Below are 22,883 nucleotides of genomic sequence, written 5' to 3'. Positions count from 1 at the left end.
ATATTGCCCTCATCCCTTTTGAGCTTCAGTTCTATATCAGTAAGATCTATAGTCTCATGGGCTTCATGTGAGCATTAGCTGAGGACCAAGGGCACTAAAATGTTATCTTCTCACATTCTTCTCTTTAAAACCAGATTTTCTTAGAACTCATATGAAAATAACATTAAAGAGCTTCTAAAGTGGGGGCCTGAAAGGTTTTCCAATGCATGTAATTTGAATTTTTAAGTTTGAACTCTGAAATTTATTTTGACTGTTTATTATTCTGGAGTTTGGATTTCAGTCCAGATTTGACTGAAATGAAATTTGTTGCTCAATACTTGTACCACTTACAGGAAGACATTTAACAAACATCTGAAAACTTTTCTACTTTAAGACTCATTGCTTGTAATGGTCTTAAACGTTATACTAGTTGCTGAAAGGAAAACATGAGTTGAAGATGTTTACTAGAAAGAAAACAGGGCTTCCCTGGTGGTGCAGTGGTTGAGAGGCCACCTGCCGATGCAGGGGACACAGGTTCGTGCCCTGGTCCGGGAAGATCCCACATGCCGCGGAGCGGCTGGGCCCGTGAGCCATGGCCGCTGAGCCTGCGCGTCCAGAGCCTGTACTCCGCAACGGGAGAGGCCACAACAGTGAGAGGCCCGTGTGCCGGTACCGCAAAAAAAAAAAGGAAAACAGAATTTGAACACATTAGAGAACTGTCATCAGAACTTTGTATTTTAAAATACTTACTAGTTATTGCTGTGCCAATGTAGTACATTTCAGTCAAAGAATCTACTATCTGTTTGAGGTTCCTCACACAGCCAACAGCTAATGCTACAAGTAACTCAAAGCCTGCATTAATGGTAGCTGGTGAACTACAGACTGGAATAGCCTGTTCAGCTGGCAGTTCTCCATTTCTCATATACCGTAGGTAAACATTGGATGCAGGGAAGATGAAATCATCAATTAATTCCTACAAAGGTGAAAAACGGATTATGTATTAGCAATGATACATATTTATATAAAAATACATGTAAAGTTTCATATGCGTATGTGTGTGTATTTTTTTTTTTAAAGAAAGAAATGTCTCTTGGAAGGAAATAATGTTAAATTAATTGTCAGAATTCAAGATTTCATTACATTTCAGAAAACTAAGATTTTCTAATAAAAAGATCCCACTTCAAAACACTATTTACTACAATTAACAAACAAACCTAATTTCTCAGGTTAAAAACTCATCAAGAATGAGTTGACTGTAGCATTTAACAAAAATTCACATTAAGTAAATTTACTCTTTTAATCACATGTATACCAAAGCTCATCTTGAATAAAAATGAAATGTCCTAAAATGATACTTTTTGTTTCCTTGAGTTACCATGTTATGTGAAAAAACTCATCAAAGAAACATGGTAAATATGCACAGTCTTACATAATAGAAGTCTGTCTCATTCTGAATAGTCTGATGAAGTAAAAAGTTCAGATTTTCCAAACAGAAAAATTAAATAGTGCTTACTTACTTCACACAGTACTGAAATTTTATTCATGTACAAAATTTAGAAACGATTTTAAAAGTTACTGTTACCTCTATATTCTTTAAAAGTAGAAAAGAGAAATGATCAAGAAAACACACCCAAGACATGATACCATAAATTAACCAGACAGATTTGCTAATGAACATGTAGAATGTTAATGATACATAGCTTAGGACCAAGCCGACAGAACTTACCTTAATGAGATTAGCACCTCCTTTTTCACAACCTATATGATATTTTTTCTCAGGGGTTTGAAAGGCCAGTAACTCTTTTGTTACTCCAAGGTGACCTTCCAAGATTGTCTCTTCAACACCCGTTTCACCTGTTCTTTTAACATCATCCTGCCAAAGAAAAATATCAAATGCCTAACTTACAAAAGGGCGGTGAGATGTCAGAACAAGAGTGAGCTAGACAGAGGCAATTGCTTCAAACCTCTCCATTCTAAGAGATTTTTTCTCTTCAGAACTTTCTAGAAGTAGGCTTTACAAACTAGTAGAAGAAATGCTAACCTGAAGGCTAAATGATACCAATCTCTTCAGAAATAAATTCTCATACCTCTAAGTAAAAAGTATCAGGTGTTAAGATCAAAAGTTAAATTAAGTGCTAGTCTATCAGACTCATTTTTTGATGAAAACAATTCAAGAATACTTTTTAAAATGAAAATTTGCAAAATGGGCCCATTTGAAAATGGAAGAAGCGGAATATCAGTGTCTCAAGTCTTAAAGCAAGGCATTTGACAAAACTACTTACGCATTCATTCTGGGAATCATGGGTTAGTAATATCCACCAACAGAGTATATTCTTTGGTCCTTTTTATTACTCTTTGTTGTTTTTCATTTAACCAAAATGCTCAAAACTATGAACTATTAATAAAATATCTTATTTATTGATGATAAACACAGTATTAAATGCAACTTACCCTAATTCTTTTAAGCCAATCAATTTCATTATTGAGAAGAACTTCAGCATTGGGTATATTAATATTACTATTGTAAGCATAATTAAGAAGGTGCCTTAAAAGAGTAAAGTAGTCGCCTGAATGTTTAGCTCTCTCTCTGGCTGTGCTCTGAAACAATAAAGTAGAATAATATGAATTTACATGTCCATGTTCAGAATCCACTTTTTAAAAACCCAGAATTAACTAGAGTAAAGGACTAACATAGGATGGGAAATTACTAATATTTTAAAAATAAATATAGACTGCTCCAACTTTAATACAAGCTAAAACCATGAATTCTTGACTGTTCCATGTACAAGAATGAATCACAATGATAAGTATATTAAAAAATGTCTCACCCCCAAAACGGTGAAGAGCAGAGTAATGAAGAAGAGTAAAGGCCTGTGTCCCATGCAACATCTGGTGCACATTAAAAAGAACTGCTCCTGTGCCACCTGGCGAACAGTTCTGAAATAAAAATGTTTCACATTTAATATATTATCGTCATGAAGAAAAAGAAAAAAAAAGATTCCAACGCTGCCTCTTGGGGTGGGGGTGGGGTGTTAAGTAAATTAAAAGTAAAAATACAAGAATACGTAACACCCCTTTAAGCAGCAACGTTTAACAGATGAACTTAGGCTGTGTGTCAAGAACTAAAACCTCAAATTGTCACTGAAGAGTTCAAGGGATACCTTCTAACACCCCTTTCTTGGAACAGGCTGGAAATGTTCCTCTAGGTACAAGAGTTGTACAGTAAGCCTTAAGCATCTTTTGGGCATTCCACAGAATTATTCCATTGTGCTCTGGAGTGAACAACTCTGTAGAAATTCTGTTACAATTACACAATAAGGATGTTGCTACAGATGTCCCTGATATTATACTAGTGATTCCCAAAGCATGTTACCCAGATCAGCAGCATCTGAGAACTTGTTAAAAATGCAATTTCTCAGGCCCCAGCATCCTGCGTTTTAATAAAGCCTTCAGGTGATTCTAACATGTGCTAAAGATTGAGAACCACCGTATTATACAATATTCTATGATTACCCATGGGAAAAACTTGTCTCTGGTCACAGTACTGGGAATTTTACCTGAGCATCATGGGTCTCTTAAAAAATATGTATACTATACAGATCTCACCAGAATAAATGCTCCAAGAGGGCAAAGACATCATCTAGTTTACTACTGTGCCTCCAGAATGAAAAATGATGTATGGCATATAACAGGTGCTAAGAACCAGTTACCAGATGTATAAATACTGTTTGTTTACAAAATGGAGGTCTGTCTCCATTAGAAAGTAAGCTCTTTCAGGGCAGGGCTTTGCTTTGTTGAAGCATGAGTTCCTGGAACCTAGAACATTTGACATATGGAAGATGCTCAAAAAGTATCTGCTAACGAAGCATTTGTCTATCGTACAAACTACATTCGGTGAATAACTGTTTCTGGCAATGTGCTAGCTGATAGACAGCTTAGAAACAAATTTTTAGTTCAATGTAAGAACTTGACAGTATACATTCTGTGTACTGGCCTCCCTCCTGGATATGTTTTAGGTTTCTGAAACCTGTACATGGTCCTATAAACCATAGGGACCTTTAGAAGCTTTGTGGGTTAAGTTTGGTGAAATTCAAGTAAACTGACATCAGGAGTACTTGGTTTTGTTGGGGAGAAGGTCCATAACTTTTACCAGATTTTCAGAGGTATATGTCATTCATACTGCCCTAGTTTATTTTTTAAAAAGGTATGCGGCCCAAATAGAGTGAGGGTCTATAAAGAGTTGATGCTTGTCAGTTCCTGATGAACCCTCCCTCACACATGCAGACTTCATGCTTCAAAAGAAACACATCTACTAAAAAATCCTGTTGCCTGTATCTTCACAACATACTCAAAATCTGATCATGTCTCACCACTTCTACTATTGCCATACTTCCAGACTCTCTCATCTTTTATTTGGATTAATAAAATAGTCTAAGTGCCTTTTCTGCAAAGCAATCAGAATAAACTTAAAATGTTAACTCAGAGCATATCATTCTTCTGCTCAAAACCCTCCAATGGGGGACTTCCCTGGTGGTCGAGTAGTTAAGACTCTGTGCTCCCAATGCAGGGGACACAGGTTTGATCCCTGGTCAAGGAAGTAAGATCCTGCATGCCGCGGCAAAAAAACCAAAAAAAACCCCAATGGATTCCCATCTCACTTAGGGTAAAAGTTAAGGTCTTTACAATGATCTATATAAAATCCTCACAGGCTGCTTATTGCCTCTCTGGCCTCACCTCCTACAACTCCCCCACCTCTGCTGTCCTAGCCACACTCGGCTCCATGTTGTTCTTTACATGTCAGGCATGTTCCTGCCTTGGGACATTTGCACCTGTTGTTTCTTCTGCTTAAAACACACTTCCCCCGGGGCGGGGGGGGGGGGGGGGGGGGGAGTGTGTGGAAGTGTGGAATTTGGGATTAACAGACTACTACATATAAAATAGATGAACAACAAGGACCTACTATATAATACAGGAAATACAGTATTTCGTAATAATCTATGATTGAAAAGAATCTGAAAAAAAAATATGTATAACTGAATCACTGTGCTGTACACCTGAAACACTGTAAAGCAGCTATATATACCTCAATTAAAAAATAAAAATTGAAAAAAAAATATATTTGGTCATTCAGATGACCAAAATGTATTTCTCATATAAAAAATGAAATAAAATTTAAAATGAAATATGATGGAGGTGTTAGCTAACCTTAGGCTATGGTGGTAATCATACTGCAAGATATGACTATCAAATCAACACTTTGTACACCTTAAAGTTACACAGTTATATGCTGATTATATCTCAATAAAGCTGAACAAAATAAAAAATACAATTTAAAATGAAAAACAAAAAACCCCACCCAAAACCCCAACACACTTCCCCCATTAACTGCATGGATCACTACCTCATTCTTTCAGAGCCCCAGAGACTTCAGGGAAGTCTTCTCTGACTATCGTACATAAAACTGAACTCCAATGACCCTGCCTCCCCACTCATCCCTATTCCTGATTTATTTCTCTTGATAGCATTTATTAATATAACATACTATATATTTTCCCATATGTCTTCTCTTCCCACTCCCCATCCCCTTTAATACAGACTCCAAGAAGGCTGACATTTTGTCCGTTTTTTTTCACTGCTATATTCCCAGTAGCTAGAACACTGCCTGGTGCATAATGGGTACTTGATAAATTATTCATCAGTGAGACTGCCTACAATATTAAAATCTAACACTACTTGGATCTCAGCATCAAAGGCCTTCTGTAAACCGACGCCTACTAATCTCCTTTTCTGCATTATCCCTTTCTCTTCTTCTACCAGAATACTCAGCTGTGCCTTGAAAGCACTATGCCAGGAGTGGCAAACTCAAATGCCTCCATGGATCATCAAGGTAACATAAAGGAGTTAAACAGGCAGAGTATAAAGCAACAGGTGCTGGAGGAGGCTTAAAACAAAAACAAATCCACTTAAAGGAATTCAAATCCAATTACGAGCAATTACAACAAAATATCAGTGTTGTTATGTGGAAGCAGACCTCTTCTAATAGGAACAGAGGTCTGGGAGACCTCTAGGGATAAAGAAAACTTACTGGAAAATGTGGCCCTGAAGTTGAAATTTTCAAGTGCGTAGAAGCAAGAGCCAAATTGTGGAGTGCTTATAAACCAAATTTAAATGTTTACACTTAATTCAAAGACAATGGGAAGACATGGAAAGATTTTAAAGCAGGAAAACAACACGATCATATTTTGCAAGATATACTCTGCAAGTATCGAAGCCCGGTACTCTGATATTTATAATATGAAGATTTAAAACTGCAGGGCAGGGCTTCCCTGGTGGTGCAGTGGTTAAGAATCCGCCTACCAATGCAGGGGACACGGGTTCGAGCTCTGGTCCGGGAAGATCCCGGGTTCGAGCCCTGGTCCGGGAAGATCCCACAGGCCGCAGAGCAACTAAGCCCGTGCGCCCCAACTACTGAGCCTGCGCTCTAGAGCCCACGAGCCACAACTACTGAAGCCCGCGTGCCTAGAGCCCGAGCTCCACAACAAGAGAAAACACCGTGATGAGAAAGAAGCCTGCTCATGCAACGAAGAACCAAAGCAGCCAAAAATAAATACATACATATATGTACACGAGATAGATACATATATAACTAAAACTGCAGGGCAGGGTGAGAGTCAGTACTAGGGAAGAAAGTCAGATACCTAAAGCTCAAAAAAGATCTTAACCTTAGAAGACCCCCCTTGTTGTCAAAGACAAGATAACAGAGGCATGAGAAGAAGTGCTGTGTACGGTACTTTTTACTTCATCGTGCACAAGTTTCAGGAAGAAGAGGAGTCAAATGGTTCTAACTTCCTATAATGGGGATTTTCATAAAAGTAGAGGGCAGAAAACTTATTAAACAAAGTTCCTTGATATTTAGTAGCAAAGAAAGTGACATAAATTCCTAATTTAGTTTAAAATTTAAAAAAATGAGCATAGATTAAGAAATTTGTACCTCCAGGTCTGACTTCATCAAAACTCATGGCTAATCATCTTTCCTCTCCTCCAGACTTATTCAACCTATTTATCTTTAACATACAGAGTTGTCCAACGATGATAAAGTTTTCTCAAAGAGATAGCAAGCTCAAGCTTATTTGGGCGGGGGGGGGGGATCCCATCAAAGAACATAGGCTGAACTAGATGTCTTCAAGGAAATTACCAAGGAGCTTCTAAAATAATAGAGATTCCCACTGGAGACCACTAAATTACTTTACAGCATGCCCTGGAGTGAGTTGAACCTACTACTCCATCACACCACGTACACTTAAACAAACAAACAAAAAAGAAAAAAACTTTACCACTAGGCTTCATGTCAGCAAAGTGCTTATTCTGACTTTACACTAACTTTTCATCAGTGATTTGTCATTGTTGAATGGAATGTGAAAGAATAAACAAAGCGAACATTTCCTGTGTCTTTTTGCAAAATGTACACGAGATAGATTAATTACATATAACAGTGATACTGATTAGAGCTCATGTTTAAAAAGTTACCTTATGAAGGTCAAGATTTAGACTGACATAAGAGGATGGAAAACCTAAATTTTCTACAAATTTGATTGACTTGCACAAAAAGAAGCCCAAAACAAAATTAATGTCATTGAATAAATGCTCTAAAAATGAAAAACTAGGACTTTATAATTGGTCTTTATTCTCAGTGTAAAATGCAAAAGTTATGGTTACCATAACCATGCCTTGTGAATTCCACATTGACTTAACAACTTCACTAAAAAAACACTTGGCCCTAGGTTTCTAAGAAAGGAAGCTAAATGTCCTATTTAATTTAAATCTTGTAAGCCAGATTTTTTAAATGGGCTAAAACACACACCATTTAGGTGAAACTAAATTCTGGAATTACAGAAAAATTAATTTTACTTCGAGAATTAATGTTCACATTTTGTAGACAGTAAAACCAAACAAATTCAGGTCTAGGCAAAACACAGTTAAATAAAAATTTCCTAAACATTAGTGTGCTATAGAGACAATAAATATTTGATTCCTGGGATAAATTCTGCCAACATAAATTCATTCATCTCTGCTTAAAAAAATAAGATCAAATTTCTTACAATTAAAAAAGACACTTACTTGCTGTGACAGTGCAACAGTAAATCAATAATGAATGTCTGCCAAGCCTTTTCTTTACTAAGAGCATCTAAGGCTGTCGGAATCAAGGCAAAACATAACGTCATCACCTCCAATGCTTCACAGCAAACCTGTTCATCTTCCAAATCTGGTTCATTGCCTGCATTGGTCTGTAAAATTATAGTCAAAGACAAATTACCTAGAGATATATTTAAGAAAAATCTCATACAAACTTCAAGTTAGTGCTTAAAACTTACCTAGTCACTTAAACCACTTGGCCTCAGCTTCTTTACCTACAACTCGAGGCCCCTTTGAAATAGCATGGAAATGAGTATAAACAGATGATAAAAGTCTAATTCTATTCTTTTGCTACGTCCCAAGGATGGCTGAAGGAGCACACTGAGCATATTACCTGCTTCTTTGTCCCCCAAGTTCTTAGAGACCTTCTAAGTTGTGTACTTCTGCACCAACAATCATTCCTTCGTCAAGAACCACTCTGGCACTGCAGTCAGAGTACCCAACTTCTGACTAGTCCCATTATGTAGCTTACCTATAGTGCCATTTTATTCAAAAGCAATTGTCTCAGACAACCGTTCAGGAAAGGTCTGAAGGTTTTACAACCTAAAATATGCTTGGGTAGGTAGCTAATAAATTCTAAACTGAAGTTATCAATAAGTAATATTTATAGTACATGCCTGAAAAAGAACAGGCGTTCAAATATTAGCTGAGTGAATAACCAACAGTATAGGACATCAACATATATCCCAGGCAAATCACGGTTATGTTGGCCATAAAAGGGAAGCTCCTATAACTTAATTTCCCCTTCTAAATATGCAGCAGTGGCTATCAGGGGCAGGTATATATAACAGAAAATCAAAGAGTCAAACACAGTCTCTCTTCTGTAAATAACTTGATTAATCTAATGGAAGATCAAGGATGATACCTAATTGGCTGACACTCTTGAATGCTTTAAGAGAGTCAAAAATACTTAAATGCCATGATATCACAACTGACAGTTACCTAAACCAAAATACATAGGACAAAAAGATGATGAAAGAAGAATAAAGAGAACAGGAGAAAACAAATTCAGTATGAAATAATTATACCTGACTTTAGTGAGAAGTAGAAAAAGACAGTTTTATATTAAGATGGCAGACATAATAATTCAGCCTCATGCACAATTAAACATTTTCTTAAAGGTAATATATTTCTGCGATAATTCTTACCTTCTCATAAATTTTAGTGATTTCTTCATTTGGGCTAAATACTAGCTGTAATGCCCCACATCCTGATGCCCAGATAATTTTTTGTATAGCTCTAATTACACAAATATCAGGCATATATCTTGAAGCCTGCAAGATAATGAGTAATCAAAACAGTTGACACAGTATCAGAGTGGAATAATCACTAGAAAAGCAAAAATGTTTCTCCCTGTAAAGGAAACAGGAATGGCTGTGAAGTAGTACCACTGTCTTTAGGTTCCCAAGTTGCCTTTGTCCCATTATTTCGTTTAACAGCAATACCACAAAGTATGTTCTCCAAGTTATTATCTGGCTCTACACTACTTTCAGAAGAACCTTAAAAAGACTACAGAGGTGATCAAACCATTCCACTCCTAGTTTTTTACCCAAGAGAAATAAAAACTTAGGTCCATACAAACACTTGTACAGAATGTTCACAGCAGCTTTATTCATAGCTAAGAAAGAGAATGTCCTTTTCCAAGTATATGGATAAACACAATGTGGAATATTCATAATGGGATATTACTCAGCAATAAAAAGGAATGGACTAATGGTCCACACCACACAGATAATTCTCAAAGTCATTATTCTGAGTGAAAGAAGCCAGACATAAAAGAACACACACTGTATGATTCCACTTGTGTAAAATTCTAGAAAATGAAAACTACTATATAGTAACAAAAGATCAGGGGTTATCTGAGGCCAGGGGTAGACAGGGAAGAAGAGACTTCAAAGGGGCATACGGAAAGAGTGATGGAGACATTCTGTGTCTCGACTATGGTGGACGTGTGACACAAATATGTATTTGCCAAATTTCACTTAATTATATGCTTTAAAAGGGTGCTGTTCATTGTACATAAAGGTGGTTAAAACCAGAAAGCACTAATATTATCATTAGGTAAAATTCATGTTAAGGGAACTTTATCTAGACTGAGTCAGTGATTAAAGTGAGTGGGCCTAGGAAAATTAAGCCCCAAAATGTGATAAGGGTTATTTCTACATAAAGAGAGGGTCAAAAGTGAAAGAAACGAACCTTCCAGAATTCCAGCCTTACAAATTTAATACTAACCTCATCAGATATTTGCTGAGCAAGACGAATTGACACATTTCTAAGCATGCATTCAGATGACGGATTAGGAATGCTCTGAAGGGCACTTTGTAGCACCACTGCTTGATCATGAGTAACTTGGTTGACCTGAAAAAAGATAAATATTTTACTTTAATGCTGCATACATAACCAAATCCAATCATTTGCTCCTCACTCATCATCACTCCCTCAGGATGACCTCCCTTCTGTATATATTCAGTACACTGTAGAATCCGTGTGACTTACACAAAAAGTTCTTTGCATTGGCAACAATGTGGGCTTCCTCCTTTTCTTGTGTAGTGGAGTGCCACATATCCCTCTGCAAACCCCCATTCTAGATTAATCCAACTTGTGTATCTACATCTGCATTCAGCATAACTTGTAGAGGTGAGTGATAAACTGCAGTCCTATCTAGAAACTCAGTAAAGTACTTCACATACATGCTCCTGGGCAGACCTTGCTCCCCATTCACCCTGATCATCAAACTCTTTTTAGAAAAGAAAAATTAAGGAATATCAATAACAGAATAAAAATACTATGTATAAAAGGTACCAGACCAAATTTTTAAGCCCATAAAGAAAAAAGATTACTTTTTTTTTTTTTTTTTTTGTGGTACGTGGGCCTCTCACTGTTGTGGCCTCTCCCGTTGCGGAGCACAGGCTCAGCAGCCGTGGCTCACGGGCCCAGCCGCTCCGCGGCATGTAGGATCCTCCCGGACCGGGGCACAAACCCATGTCCCCTGCATCGGCAGGCGGACTCTCAACCACTGCGCCACCAGGGAAGCCCAAGATTACTTTTAAGTCGTTATTAGCCAGGCAATTCTGACTGCCTTTCAAGTCCTAACTCTTCTCCATATTGTAAGTATTTCTACAACAGTATTTAAGACAAGTCTGTTTTTACTAATTTTGCCTTTAGCGCCCTATTGACTGTGAGCTCCTTGAGATTAGAGGCTATTATGTACCTCTGTATACACAGTGGCACATTTTCTGAATAAAAGAGAAAAGTGAAAGAGGGGAGCATTTATATTTTGTGTTCTTCATTAAGCTCCTGTGTCAGGGATTACGATAATAATCTGTTTTTATCTTAAGAAGAACACCACTTTTAAAAAATCCTAGTAAGCGTGGTACCTTTAATGCAAAACAATTTAAGACTTGGGCCACTTTTTAATGAAAATGGAGAGAAAAGGATTATGAACACACATGTACCCACCGCCCAGCTTCAACAGTTATGAACAAAGGACCAAAATTACTTTGTCTAACCACTCCCCTCACTTTCCATCCAGGCCCCACCCCAGGATTATTTTGAAGCAAATCCTAAATAAAATTTCATCTATAAATACTTCAACATTTTTTTTTTTTAAAAGAGGGGGCTCTTCCTTTTTTTTTTTTTCGCCGGTACGCAGGCCTCCCACCGCCGCGGCCTCTCCCGCTGCGGAGCACAGGCTCCGGACGCGCAGGCCCAGCGGCCATGGCTCACGGGCCCAGCCGCTCCGCGGCACGTGGGATCCTCCCGGACCAGGGCACGAACCCGTGCATCAGCAGGCGGACTGTCAACCACCGTGCCACCAGGGAAGCCCCGGGGCTCTTCCTTTTAAACATAACCACAGTATCATCATCACACCTAAAACAATTATAAATGCTATTATCTCAATTATATGTGATTATTATAGTATCACATATCTAATCAATATTCTAATCTCAAGGCCTAAGCCATTCATTCTTAAAATAGAAAATCTATATTCCTGAAGCTTTTATCTTCTATTGGTAACTTAGTAAACCATCACTTATGATGCATATAAAACAAGTCAAATGTGTAGTTTGACTTCTCATAAATAGGCATTGAATTCTGGCATGTCTTGAGAACCTTTGGTAAAATGGATCAAGGTAAAAACAGAGTCAAAATAAGTTCAGAATTGGAGGTTAAGACTGTCAAGGTGGGAAGAGGCTGGCAACAGGCTAAATCAACTAAAGTTCATCCTTGAACGGCATGGGGGTTAAGAGGACAGACATTCTAGGAGTCGAAAATCTGCACATAACTTTACAGTCGGCCCTGGGTGTCTATGGTTCCAATCAATTTAGGATCATGTAGTACTGTAGTACTTATTGAAAAATCCATGTATAAGCAGACTCGAGCAGTTCAAACCTGTGTTGTACAAGGGTCAACTGTACATCTTTTTTATTACCACGTGTGTGTGTGTGTGTGTGTGTGTGTGTGTGTATATATATATATATATATATATATATATATATATATGCCAGATACGAGCTAGGAAGAGAGTCACATGGAGTTTTTAGTAGGTTTAAAATAAATGAAGGAAGGAATTCCCTGGTGGTCCAGTGGTTAGGACTCTGTGCTTTCATTGCCGAGGGCCTGGGTTCAATCCCTGGTTGGGGAACTAGGATCCCTCAAGCAGTGCAGTGAGGCCGAAAAATAAAATAGGATAATTGAAAGACTATTTGGGGTTTTTAGCGGTTCCATACAAATTTTAGGATTATTTGTTCTAGTTCTGTGAAAAATGTCACAAGTTTTGATAGCGATTGAATTAAATCTATACATTGCATTGGGTATGAACATTTTAACATTAATTCTTCCAATCCATGAACACAGGATAACTTTCCATTTCTTCGTATTGTATTACAATTTCCTTTTATCAACGTTTATAGTTTTCAGAGTATAGGTCTTTCACTTCCTTGGTTAAATTGGATGCTAGGTGGTTTTTTTTTTTTTTGATGTGATTGCTTCCTTCATTTCCCTGATAGTTCATTGTTAGTGTATAGAAATGCAACAGAGTTCTGTATATCAATCTTGTGTCCTGCAGCTTTACTGAATTCACTTATTAGTTCTAATGGTTTTTTGGTGGAGTCTTTAGGGTTCTATACGTATAGAATAGTACCATGATCACCTGCAAACAGAGATTCAGCAATTCCAGTCCTGGGTATATATCTGAAGAACATGAAAACACTAATTTGAAAAGATATATGCACCTCAGTGTTCACAGCAGCATTATTCACAATAGCCAAGATACGGAAGCAATGTAAGTATTCATCAACAGATGAATGGACAAAAAAGATGTGGTGTGTGTGTATACAATGGAATATTATATTATTCAGCCATAAAAAGAATGAAATAAGTCTGACAAGAAAAGACAAATACTGTATATTTTCATGTATACATGGAATCTAAAAAATAAAACAAACAAATATAACTAAACAGGAACAGAACCACAGATACAGAAAACAAACTGGTGGTTACCAGAGGGGAGAGAGGCAAAATAGGTGAAGGGAATTAAGAGGTACAAACTACTAGGTATAAAATAAGTGAGCTATAAGGATGTAAGGTGGGGACTTCCCTGGTGGCACAGTGGTTAAGAATCCGCCTACCAATGCAGGGGACACGGGTTTGAGTCCTGGTCCGGGAAGATCCCACATGCTGTGGAACCACTAAGCCCGTGCACCACAACTACTAAGCCTGCGCTCTAGAGCCTGCGAGCCACAACTACTGGAGCCCGTGCTCCGCAACAAAGAGTAGCCCCCGCTCGCGGCAACTAGAGAAAGTCCACGTGCAGCAACAAAGACCCAACACAGCCAAAAATAAATAAATAAACAAATTAAAAAAAGAAAAAAAGGATGTAAGGTACAACACAGTGAATATAGCCAATATTTTATAACTATATGGAGTATAAGCTATAAAAATATCAAATCACTTTGTTGCACACCTGAAACTAATATAATATTGTAAGTCAACTACACGTCAAAAAAAAAAAATTAAAAGTCAAACAGGATTTAAGGGAACAGGGAAGAACTGCCCTCTCAGAGTAGAGTCAGTGAAAAGCATTTGTAATTTTAATACAAATATAATTCAATAGAAGGAAACCATTAAAATGAGGAACCACTGGAAAGGAACCGAAAACATTCTGAATCAACTCTGAACTCTATAAGCAACTCTTAAGAGTTTCTACGAAGTTTAACTTTAAAAGTTGCCATCTATTATTACAAAAAGATTTTTAAAAAGTCTGTATTACCGACGCCATGGGATTCACGCCTTCCACACCTGGCTGACAAGCTTCCGCCACAGCTCGTACGTGGCCATAGCCAATGGCAGTTAGCAACAGCTTGGCTATTTTAAGAGCATTGAGGTAGGCACCCCTTCGAGTTTCCATATCTGCATTTGGTAGGAAGTTATTTCTGGTTAGCATACTCAGGACAAGGGGTAGGCCACCACTTTTCAAGAAGTGAAATTGAAAATCAGAGGAATCATCAGCCAGAGGTGCACCAGCAGGCATTAACAAGGCATAGACTACCTGGAAAAAAGTAGAAGAACTGTATTAAAAGATTTTAAGATAATTTCTTATTTTCCTCATCATCATTGGTTTAAAATTTTCCCATATTTTGAAATTCTTTCAAAAACATTTCATTACAATTTTATCCATGTTCTTCACATTATCATATAAAAGGTCAAATTTCAAGAACATGGAATAAATTCAAAAAGTAAAAACCAACCTCTGTTAGGTATAGCACTTGTGAGGCTGAAGGACCAAAGAAAAGCGAGTCAAGAGATGGACTAAGGCTGCTTTCTCCAAGTTTGGCGTGGTCTAAACAAATAGCTCTTAATTTTTCTATTGTTGTGCTATCTGTAAGAAAAAAAAGATACATAGTCTAAAATAGAACATAATTCATGCATTCATAGTATTTTACTTTTGATATTCCGAAGACTACTTTAGTATGGAAAAAGAATCAATTCAGCTGAGTTACAGGCTCAAACTTCACAAGACGTAACCAGATCTGGATTGGTTTAAAAAAAAAAAAAAAAAAAAAGTCCCAATCAACCAGGGCTCTTTAATCACTCAACCTAAACACGAAGGAAGCAGTCTCCTCCTACACGGAGACCTAAATCAACATGTCTTCCTCAGGCACTAGAGACCAAAAAACTACAACACACTTCAAAAGGAAGTAGTTCTTATTGAAAATAAAAAACCGGAAATATGATAAGCTCTTCCTTCCAACTTATGTTAGCTTCCATGACACTGTGTATTAACTCAACAGTCCCCATCCTTTTTGGCACCAGGCACCAGTTTCGTGGAAGACAGTTTTTCCACAGACCGGGGTGGGGGAGATGGTTTGGGGATGATTCAAGCGCATTACACTCATTGTGCACTTTATTTCTATTATTATTACATTGTAACATAATGAAATAATTATACAACTCACCATAATGCAGAATCAGTGGGAGCCCTGAGCTTGTTGTCACTTGTCACCCACTGATAGGGTTTTGATATGAGTCTGCAAGCAACTGATTTATTATGGTCTCTGTCCAGTCAAACCTCTCTGCTAACGATAATCTGTGTTTGCAGCTGCTCCACACAGCACTAACATCACTGCCTCAGCTCCACCTCAGATCATCAAGCATTAGATTCTCCTAAGAAGCGTTCAACCCTAGATCCCTCGCATGCGCAGTTTACTGTAGAGTTCGGGCTCCTATGAGAATCTAGCTGCCGCTGATGTGACAGGAAGCAGAGCGCAGGCAGTAATGAGAGTGATGAGGAGCAGCTGTGAATACAGATGAAGCTTCCTGTGCTCACTGGTCCGGCCTGCTGCTCACCACCTGCTGTGCGGCCAGGTTTCTAACAGACCACAGTCCATGGCTTGGGGGTTGGGGACCCCTGTATTAACTGGTTTGTTACAATGAAAGAAGCTTACTGGTATCCTTGGAAACTGAACCTTAAAAAGCAAACATTAAAAAAAAAAGGGAACAGTGCCTAATGTGCACATCAAGTAAGAAGATTTTTTTGATAATATTAAAAGATGAGTTTCATTTAAATCACACTAAAAAGATATAGTAAAAAAGAAACAATCCATTAGCTACCAAACACTCAAACTTACTTCAGAAAGTACTTCAATAATCAAATTATTTCCAAGGTAAATGCCCTATGATTAAAGTACCTACCACTCGATAAATAAGATTTTCTTTTTAAGTAAAAGCTTTTCTTGAAGAATAAAGATAACTGAAAATTACTATAATTTCCTTAGGGTAAGCTAATTTTTACAGGCCTGGAAATATCAAAAAAACTTCAATTTGTGTTAAAATTGTTGGCTTTCCCTATTCTGAAGGGAGAGTGACATATAACTATATGAAATATTCAGTTTTAATAATAAAACATTTGTGAATATCTTCTCCTGTCATTAAATACCCATCCCCTATATCATTTTATATTGATGATTAAAATGACAAGTCCTTTTGCCAGTACACTAGTTTAATTCTAACACTGGGTATTTAGGTTTTCTCAATTTTTTTTTTAAACAATAAAGATCCAAGTTACTCTCTAAAAAGAAACCAATTCATATGCTGTATCTGAAAATATCTTGCTTAGTTTAAAAATATTCTGAGTGGGGCTTCCCTGGTGGCGCAGTGGTTGAGAGTCCGCCTGGCGATGTAGGGGACACGGGTTCGTGCCCCGGTCCGGGAAGATCCCACATGCCGCGGAATAGCTGGGCCCGTGGGCCATGGCCGCTGAGCCTGCGCGTCCGGAGCCTGTGCTCCGCAACGGGAGAGGCCAGGACAGTGAGAGGCCCGCATACCGCAAAAAAAAAAAAAAAAAAAAAAATTCTGAGTTAAGGAGGGAGGGCAAAGGGAATAGGAGAAAAGAAACAAGAGCTCTAAGAAAAGGAAGCACTGAATTTTAAGCAAATCATTTAATGTTGTTGGATTATAGTTTATTCATTTGAGGGATCTGAACCAAATGATCACTAGTGGCCATTCCAGCTTCAGCATTCATGAACCTAAATAATCTTAGGTCCTCGATTATGCACATGCTCATTTAACAAAATATGGAAAATAGAGACAACAAATTTAAACTGCCCATAAATCCTGGATTTTAGTTTATTTCTTTCTAGTTTTTTGAAGAGATACCTAATAAGCCTAATCAATTAAATGATTATAGCAACACAGTATAAGAAAGTCTAGAAAACGTTGAGCAGTAACACACAGGTTAACAGTACAAACTTTGGAGCCCAACTGCATGCATTATCTTAGAACCGCCTTTAAGCTGTGTGTCTCTGGTCAAAAGGAACAATCTCTCGGTGCCTCAGTTTCCCCATCTTTAAAATAGAAGTAAAAATAGTAATTCCCTCCCTAGGAATGTTGTGAGGTTTAAATGAGTTAACAAGTGTGAAGTGCTCATAACAGATTTTGCCATATTTTAAGATATGAGTTAGACCAAACTCCTGGGAAAAAGGAAGCTCTGAAGAGGAAAAGCAACTCATTCTGCTTAGTAAAGCAATATACATTTTAATTTCTCTGTATCAAGCAAGAACCTGTTTTCCTGATGCGTATAAAGGTCACAAGAACTCCTGAGGAGTTTAAATTACAAGAGTTTAAATTACCTACAGAGACTACTGTAGAAGTTCTAAGTTTAACAGCAAATCATACTGGAGGCACTGGACTTTAGGCAAAGATTCAGAATAAACAAAAGTAAAGTCAATGACTAATAAAAAAGCTTCTAATTCCATCTTGTTTTTTCCTCCTTTTAAAATATGTGCACGTGTGCACAAACACTAAACGATTACCCAAATGTTAGAATTTATAACTACTTCCTTTTCTTAGAGCTCCTGCTTCCTAACTTAAAGAAGAATGTGCGCGCCCATGTGTGTAACAACCACAGTGACAAAGAGTAGGTTAACATTTGTTGAATAGTCACTAGGCTAGGGGTTTTCCATACATGACCCCATTTAATCCATGGAATTCTATGAAATAGTTATTAGTAGCTCAGTTTTACAGATAAGGAAGCTCTGAGAAACTAAGAAAACTCATGTTTAAGGCCATGGAGTAGCAACTTGAAGAAGCAGGACTTGAACTCAAGTCCATTTGAGCCCGAAGCCTATGATTTGTCTACTGTCATACAATCATTACAAAGCTGGCTATTTCAAATTTAGGTACTATACTTCGATTATGTAAAATAAGATAAAAGCACCCTCGTAAGTTTCCTGCTTGAGCTGCTTGGCAAGAGCTCCCTCTCGCCATCTAGTGGCACTATGCTCAAATCACAAGGTCAGGGATTATGAGATGGGTTTTCCTTTTCAAATGTTGAATCTGTGTACATAAAGCAACAACAGCTGTTACTCAGATACTAGTAAGTAAAACAATACAAATTCTAAACTACACAACAGATAAGGATCAAATTAAATCATTAAGAAAAGCCTTCTTAACAGAGCAAATAAAAACTCAATTAGAAGAAAAAAGAAAAACCTTATTTAAGAATCTAATTAACATCTGAATCGATTCTGTACCACATGACTCAGAAAGTGAGATCGAATGGGAAAGGTCAGACGGTGTCTACTTTAGAAAAAGGAGATAATGTAAACACAACAGTTTAAAAAATTATCTGGGCCAATTATTGAACTGCATTTGTCAGCAACGCATCCATAAACCCCACTAAAATGAGAATAAATTAATATAAAATACATAAACTCAGAAGGATAAAGAAGTTAAAAGCTGAAGGAACATTAGAGATGTCAGCAAATTACTGAAGGTGTAGAGGGGATGGAAGATAGCTGGCTTAGCTGAACCCAAGAAGTGCTTCTTGGGGGGTAAGAGAAAGAGGGAGAGGGTACCTATAAATCAGCACTCCACCAAGTCCTGGAAAAGTTAAGGATATGAAAACAGAACATAATTGAGAAGGTACAGATGAATCAAAGACTTAAAAACAGTGCCTGAAATCTGCCTAAGAGGCAAATTTCTACTCTACCTCCCTCCCCAATAGATCGATGAAGCTGGGAAGCAGATATCTCACTAATGTAGAGAATAGATACAAATATGGAATGCAAAAGACTAAAAAGCTGGATTAGTACCAGTATGAACCCATGTTTGTTTTTTGATATAAATGTGTTTACATACGTGTGTGTGTGTTTAAGTGTGTATTACTTCCTAAGTCCAATGAAAATGCCTAGACCACAAGAACACCCCAGTAGTAATGAGAACAATTTAGCCCTCACATTCTGGTTTCTAAATATCTTCCCTCACTTAAAAGGAGAAATGTCTGATTCTAGGGCTGGAATAGAGAAAGTACTAGATGAACTTTAAATATCTTATGCCAGAAAGAAGTACTCAAAGGATGATGAAGCTATATTAAAAAAAGCACTGGGTTTATGTAAAAAAGAGAGTTCGGTACATATCCACTGACCATACCTGGGACAACTGAGCATCAAAATAAATAATGACTATAATGGCTATAACCCAACAGATAAAATAAGAATCCATGAGTAAACAGTGATAACACATAATTAATAGGGGAGAAGGCAAAGCTCTACTTTATAGTAGAATGCCAATATCCTTGTTTGTTGGAAATACACAATAAAGTATTTAAGGATGATGGGACATCAGACCAGCAGCAAATTACTCTCAAATGGTTCTTGAAGTCCTCGAATTGTACTTCAAACTTTTCTGTAAGGTTGTAAATGTTTCCAAAAAAAATTAAAAAACATTTTTTTAAGTTGTATAGGATTGAATGATCTGATTGAATTCTCTCTTTCCACAAGCTGTGTTATTTTTAGTGCATAACTTTGTAGAATGTTAAGTTTTAGAGGAAAACACATATATTAGAGTAGAAACACTGAAATGTGGCTCATGAAAAAATCCTACGGAAAATGATCACTTGGAGGAAGGTCTTGAAAATTTAACACTAGAATATCTGGGGACAAAAAGTCAACAGAAGAGCTGGAAAAAGTTAAGGATACCACCCAAAGCTGGAATAAAATTAATGAGAGGAGAAAGGAAAGGCAAGAAAATCAGATTTAGTAGATTCAACACCACAGTCAAAGACATCTCAAAGATCCACAAAAAGCAAAACACGGAGAAGTAAATTAGCAAAGAAAGAACAGAAATCTCTCACAAATTAGGAATCTCCAGGCCCACTGAAAACCCATCACAAAGCAGACCTATACCAAGCAAGGCATTTCATCAGGAAAGTTCTAAACTCAATGATAAAACCAAAACTTCCAGAAACAAAGATCAAAAGCAAAGGAATATCTTGCACTGTTGGTGGGAATGTAAACTGATATAGCCACTATGGAGAGCAGTATGGAGGTTCCTTAAAAAACTAAAAATAGAAGTACCATACCATCCAGCAATCCTACTACTGGGCATATACCCTGAGAAAACCATAATTCAAAAAGAGTCATGTACCACAATGTTCATTGCAGCTCTATTTACAATAGCTAGGACATGGAAGTAACCTAAGTGTCCATCGACAGATGAATGGATAAAGAAGATGTGGCACAAATATGCAATGGAATCTTACTCAGCCATAAAAAGAAACGAAATTGAGTTACTTGTAGCAAGGTGGATGGACCTAGAGACTGTCATACAGAGTGAAGTCAGTCAGAAAGAGAAAAACAAATTCTGTATGCTAACACATATATATGGAATCTTAAAAAATGGTTCTGAAGAACCTAGGGGCAGGACAGGAATAAAGACGCAGACATAGAGAATGGACTTGAGGACACGGGGAGGGGGAAGGGTAAGCTGGGACAAAGTGAGAGAGTGGCATGGACATATATACACTACCAAATGTAAAACAGAGAGCTAGTGGGAAGCAGCTGCATAGCACAGGGAGATCAGCTCGGTGCTTTATTACCACCTAGAGGGGTGGAATAGGGAGGATGGGAGTGAGACAGACGGAGGAGATATGCGGATATATGTGTATGTATAGCTGATTCACTTTGTTATAAAGCAGAAACTAACACACCATTGTAGAGCAATTATACTCCAATAAAGATGTTTAAAAAAAAAAGCATACGTAACTATTAAAAAAAAAAAAGGCAAAGGAATAGAACTCAGGAGAGCTTTGGTCTTCACACAAGCAACATTACCAGCTAGACAGTTGAATAAATTTTCAAGCTAGAATTCAATACCCAAACTACTAATCAAATGTGAAGGTTAAGCATTCAGATTAGCAATGTTTCAGAAACGAATAACAAAACCACCTGCCACGTACCCTTTCTGAGATAAGTGCAGGAGGGTGTGCTTCAGCAAAATGACATAGAGCCCCTCAAGAAAGGCTCAAGACATAGGAGCCAGTGAACAGGGATCCACCATAGGAAAGCTGAAGAAAGAAGTCCCCAAATGGTAGCTGTGTAGCGAACAACCAGATGAGAGGAGGCAGACGAAAAGTTCCAGGACAACAGTGGAGCCGACAGATTATATAATACACATAATAATGGAAAATTATTTTGAGAGGTTACTAGAGAATATGTGGAAAGAATTAGTAATAGGTGTATAGAAAATCAAGAAAATAAAAAGGGGAAATTATTAAACCCTGAAAAAAAAGTTGCCATTAATCCAGCAAACTACTTTTCACACACCCTTGAAAAAACAAATGCTGAATATGAATTTAAGAAATAACTGGAAGAGGGACTTCCCTGGCAGCCCAGTGGTTAAGACTCCACGCTTCCACTGCAGGGGCTGCAGGTTTGATCCCTGGTTGGGGAACTAAGATCCCACATGCCACATGGTGTGGCAAAAAAAAAGAAAAGAAAAAATTGGAAGAACGTGGAAGTAAGAGTTAAGTTTTCATTTACACAACAGAAAATCAGTAGGTATCTAAAACTGACAAACAGTTGTATGAGGGTATTATTTACAGATAGTATAGACATAGATAAGAATAAGAGCTACCAATTGAAAGTGGTTGTTTCCCAGGAATAAAAAAGGAACAATGCTATAGATGACACATGACCCAAAACACAGTCCAGGGGCCAGAAAATTTTTTCTGTAAAGGGTCAGATAGTAAATACTTAAGGCTTTGCAGGCCATATGGTCTCTGCCACAACTGCTGCTGTGCTAAGACAAAAGCAGCTAAGACAGCGTGTACATGAAGGACCATGGCTTGTACACCAATAAAACTTTGTTTATGGACACCAAAATTTAAATTTCATATAATTTTCATAAGTCACAAAATATTATTCTTTTGATTTTTTCCTCAGCAATTAGAAATTGTAAAAACCATCCTTAACTCTTGGGCTGTACCAAAAACACACAGTGGGTTGTATGTAGCCAGTGAGCTATAGTTTGCCAACTCCTGTTATTTTCCATCTAGGAAGAAAATTTGCTAACATACCCCTTTACTGTCCAACATGTACTTTATCAACATTATTATCATTTAAAAAGAAATTTCTTACCTGGTGGCATAAGTTTCATAAGTACTCTTGCTCCATCTCTAAGAGGTGGCATATTTAGGCTGCTACCCAAGTCTGCAACTTGCCAAAGGAAAGAGATGTATCTGGGATGCAGTGACATTATCTAGAATACAAAATACACAAAATATTTACCTGTAAATTACACCTCCCCAAAAGAAGAGTCCCCAAATAAATGTGTTGGTTTATCTCCACAGTTTTGCTTATGTCATTTCTATCCTGAAATGGTCTGCCTACCCCATCATCTCACTTTTAGAAATCCTTCCTAATGTAGACTGA

General features: G+C 37.5%; 1 protein-coding gene across 5 annotated transcripts in view; it reads right to left on the bottom strand.

The window, feature by feature from the left end:
• USP9X (ubiquitin specific peptidase 9 X-linked) overlaps positions 1 to 22,883 on the bottom strand; it is a 91,790-nt gene that overhangs the window by 26,290 nt on the left and 42,617 nt on the right. For 4 of the 5 annotated variants that reach the window (XM_065901193.1, XM_065901195.1, XM_065901191.1 and 1 more), the window contains exons 20-29: positions 22,590 to 22,710; positions 14,922 to 15,052; positions 14,444 to 14,722; positions 10,405 to 10,530; positions 9,321 to 9,446; positions 8,098 to 8,264; positions 2,808 to 2,916; positions 2,431 to 2,577; positions 1,706 to 1,852; positions 730 to 952 (exon numbers count right to left, since the gene is read on the bottom strand). In XM_065901193.1, the coding sequence (XP_065757265.1) occupies positions 730 to 952; positions 1,706 to 1,852; positions 2,431 to 2,577; positions 2,808 to 2,916; positions 8,098 to 8,264; positions 9,321 to 9,446; positions 10,405 to 10,530; positions 14,444 to 14,722; positions 14,922 to 15,052; positions 22,590 to 22,710 (1,576 nt within the window). Of the gene's footprint in view, positions 1 to 729; positions 953 to 1,705; positions 1,853 to 2,430; positions 2,578 to 2,807; positions 2,917 to 8,097; positions 8,265 to 8,983; positions 8,987 to 9,320; positions 9,447 to 10,404; positions 10,531 to 14,443; positions 14,723 to 14,921; positions 15,053 to 22,589; positions 22,711 to 22,883 lie in introns of all 5 variants that reach the window. The other variant, XM_065901194.1, reaches the window with a different exon arrangement.

The sequence above is a fragment of the Phocoena phocoena genome, chromosome X (assembly GCF_963924675.1).
Source record: "Phocoena phocoena chromosome X, mPhoPho1.1, whole genome shotgun sequence".
NCBI classification, from domain to species: Eukaryota; Metazoa; Chordata; class Mammalia; order Artiodactyla; family Phocoenidae; genus Phocoena; species Phocoena phocoena.
The sequence above is the reverse complement of the archived record's forward strand: the minus strand, read 5'-3'. Positions and strand labels throughout refer to the sequence as shown.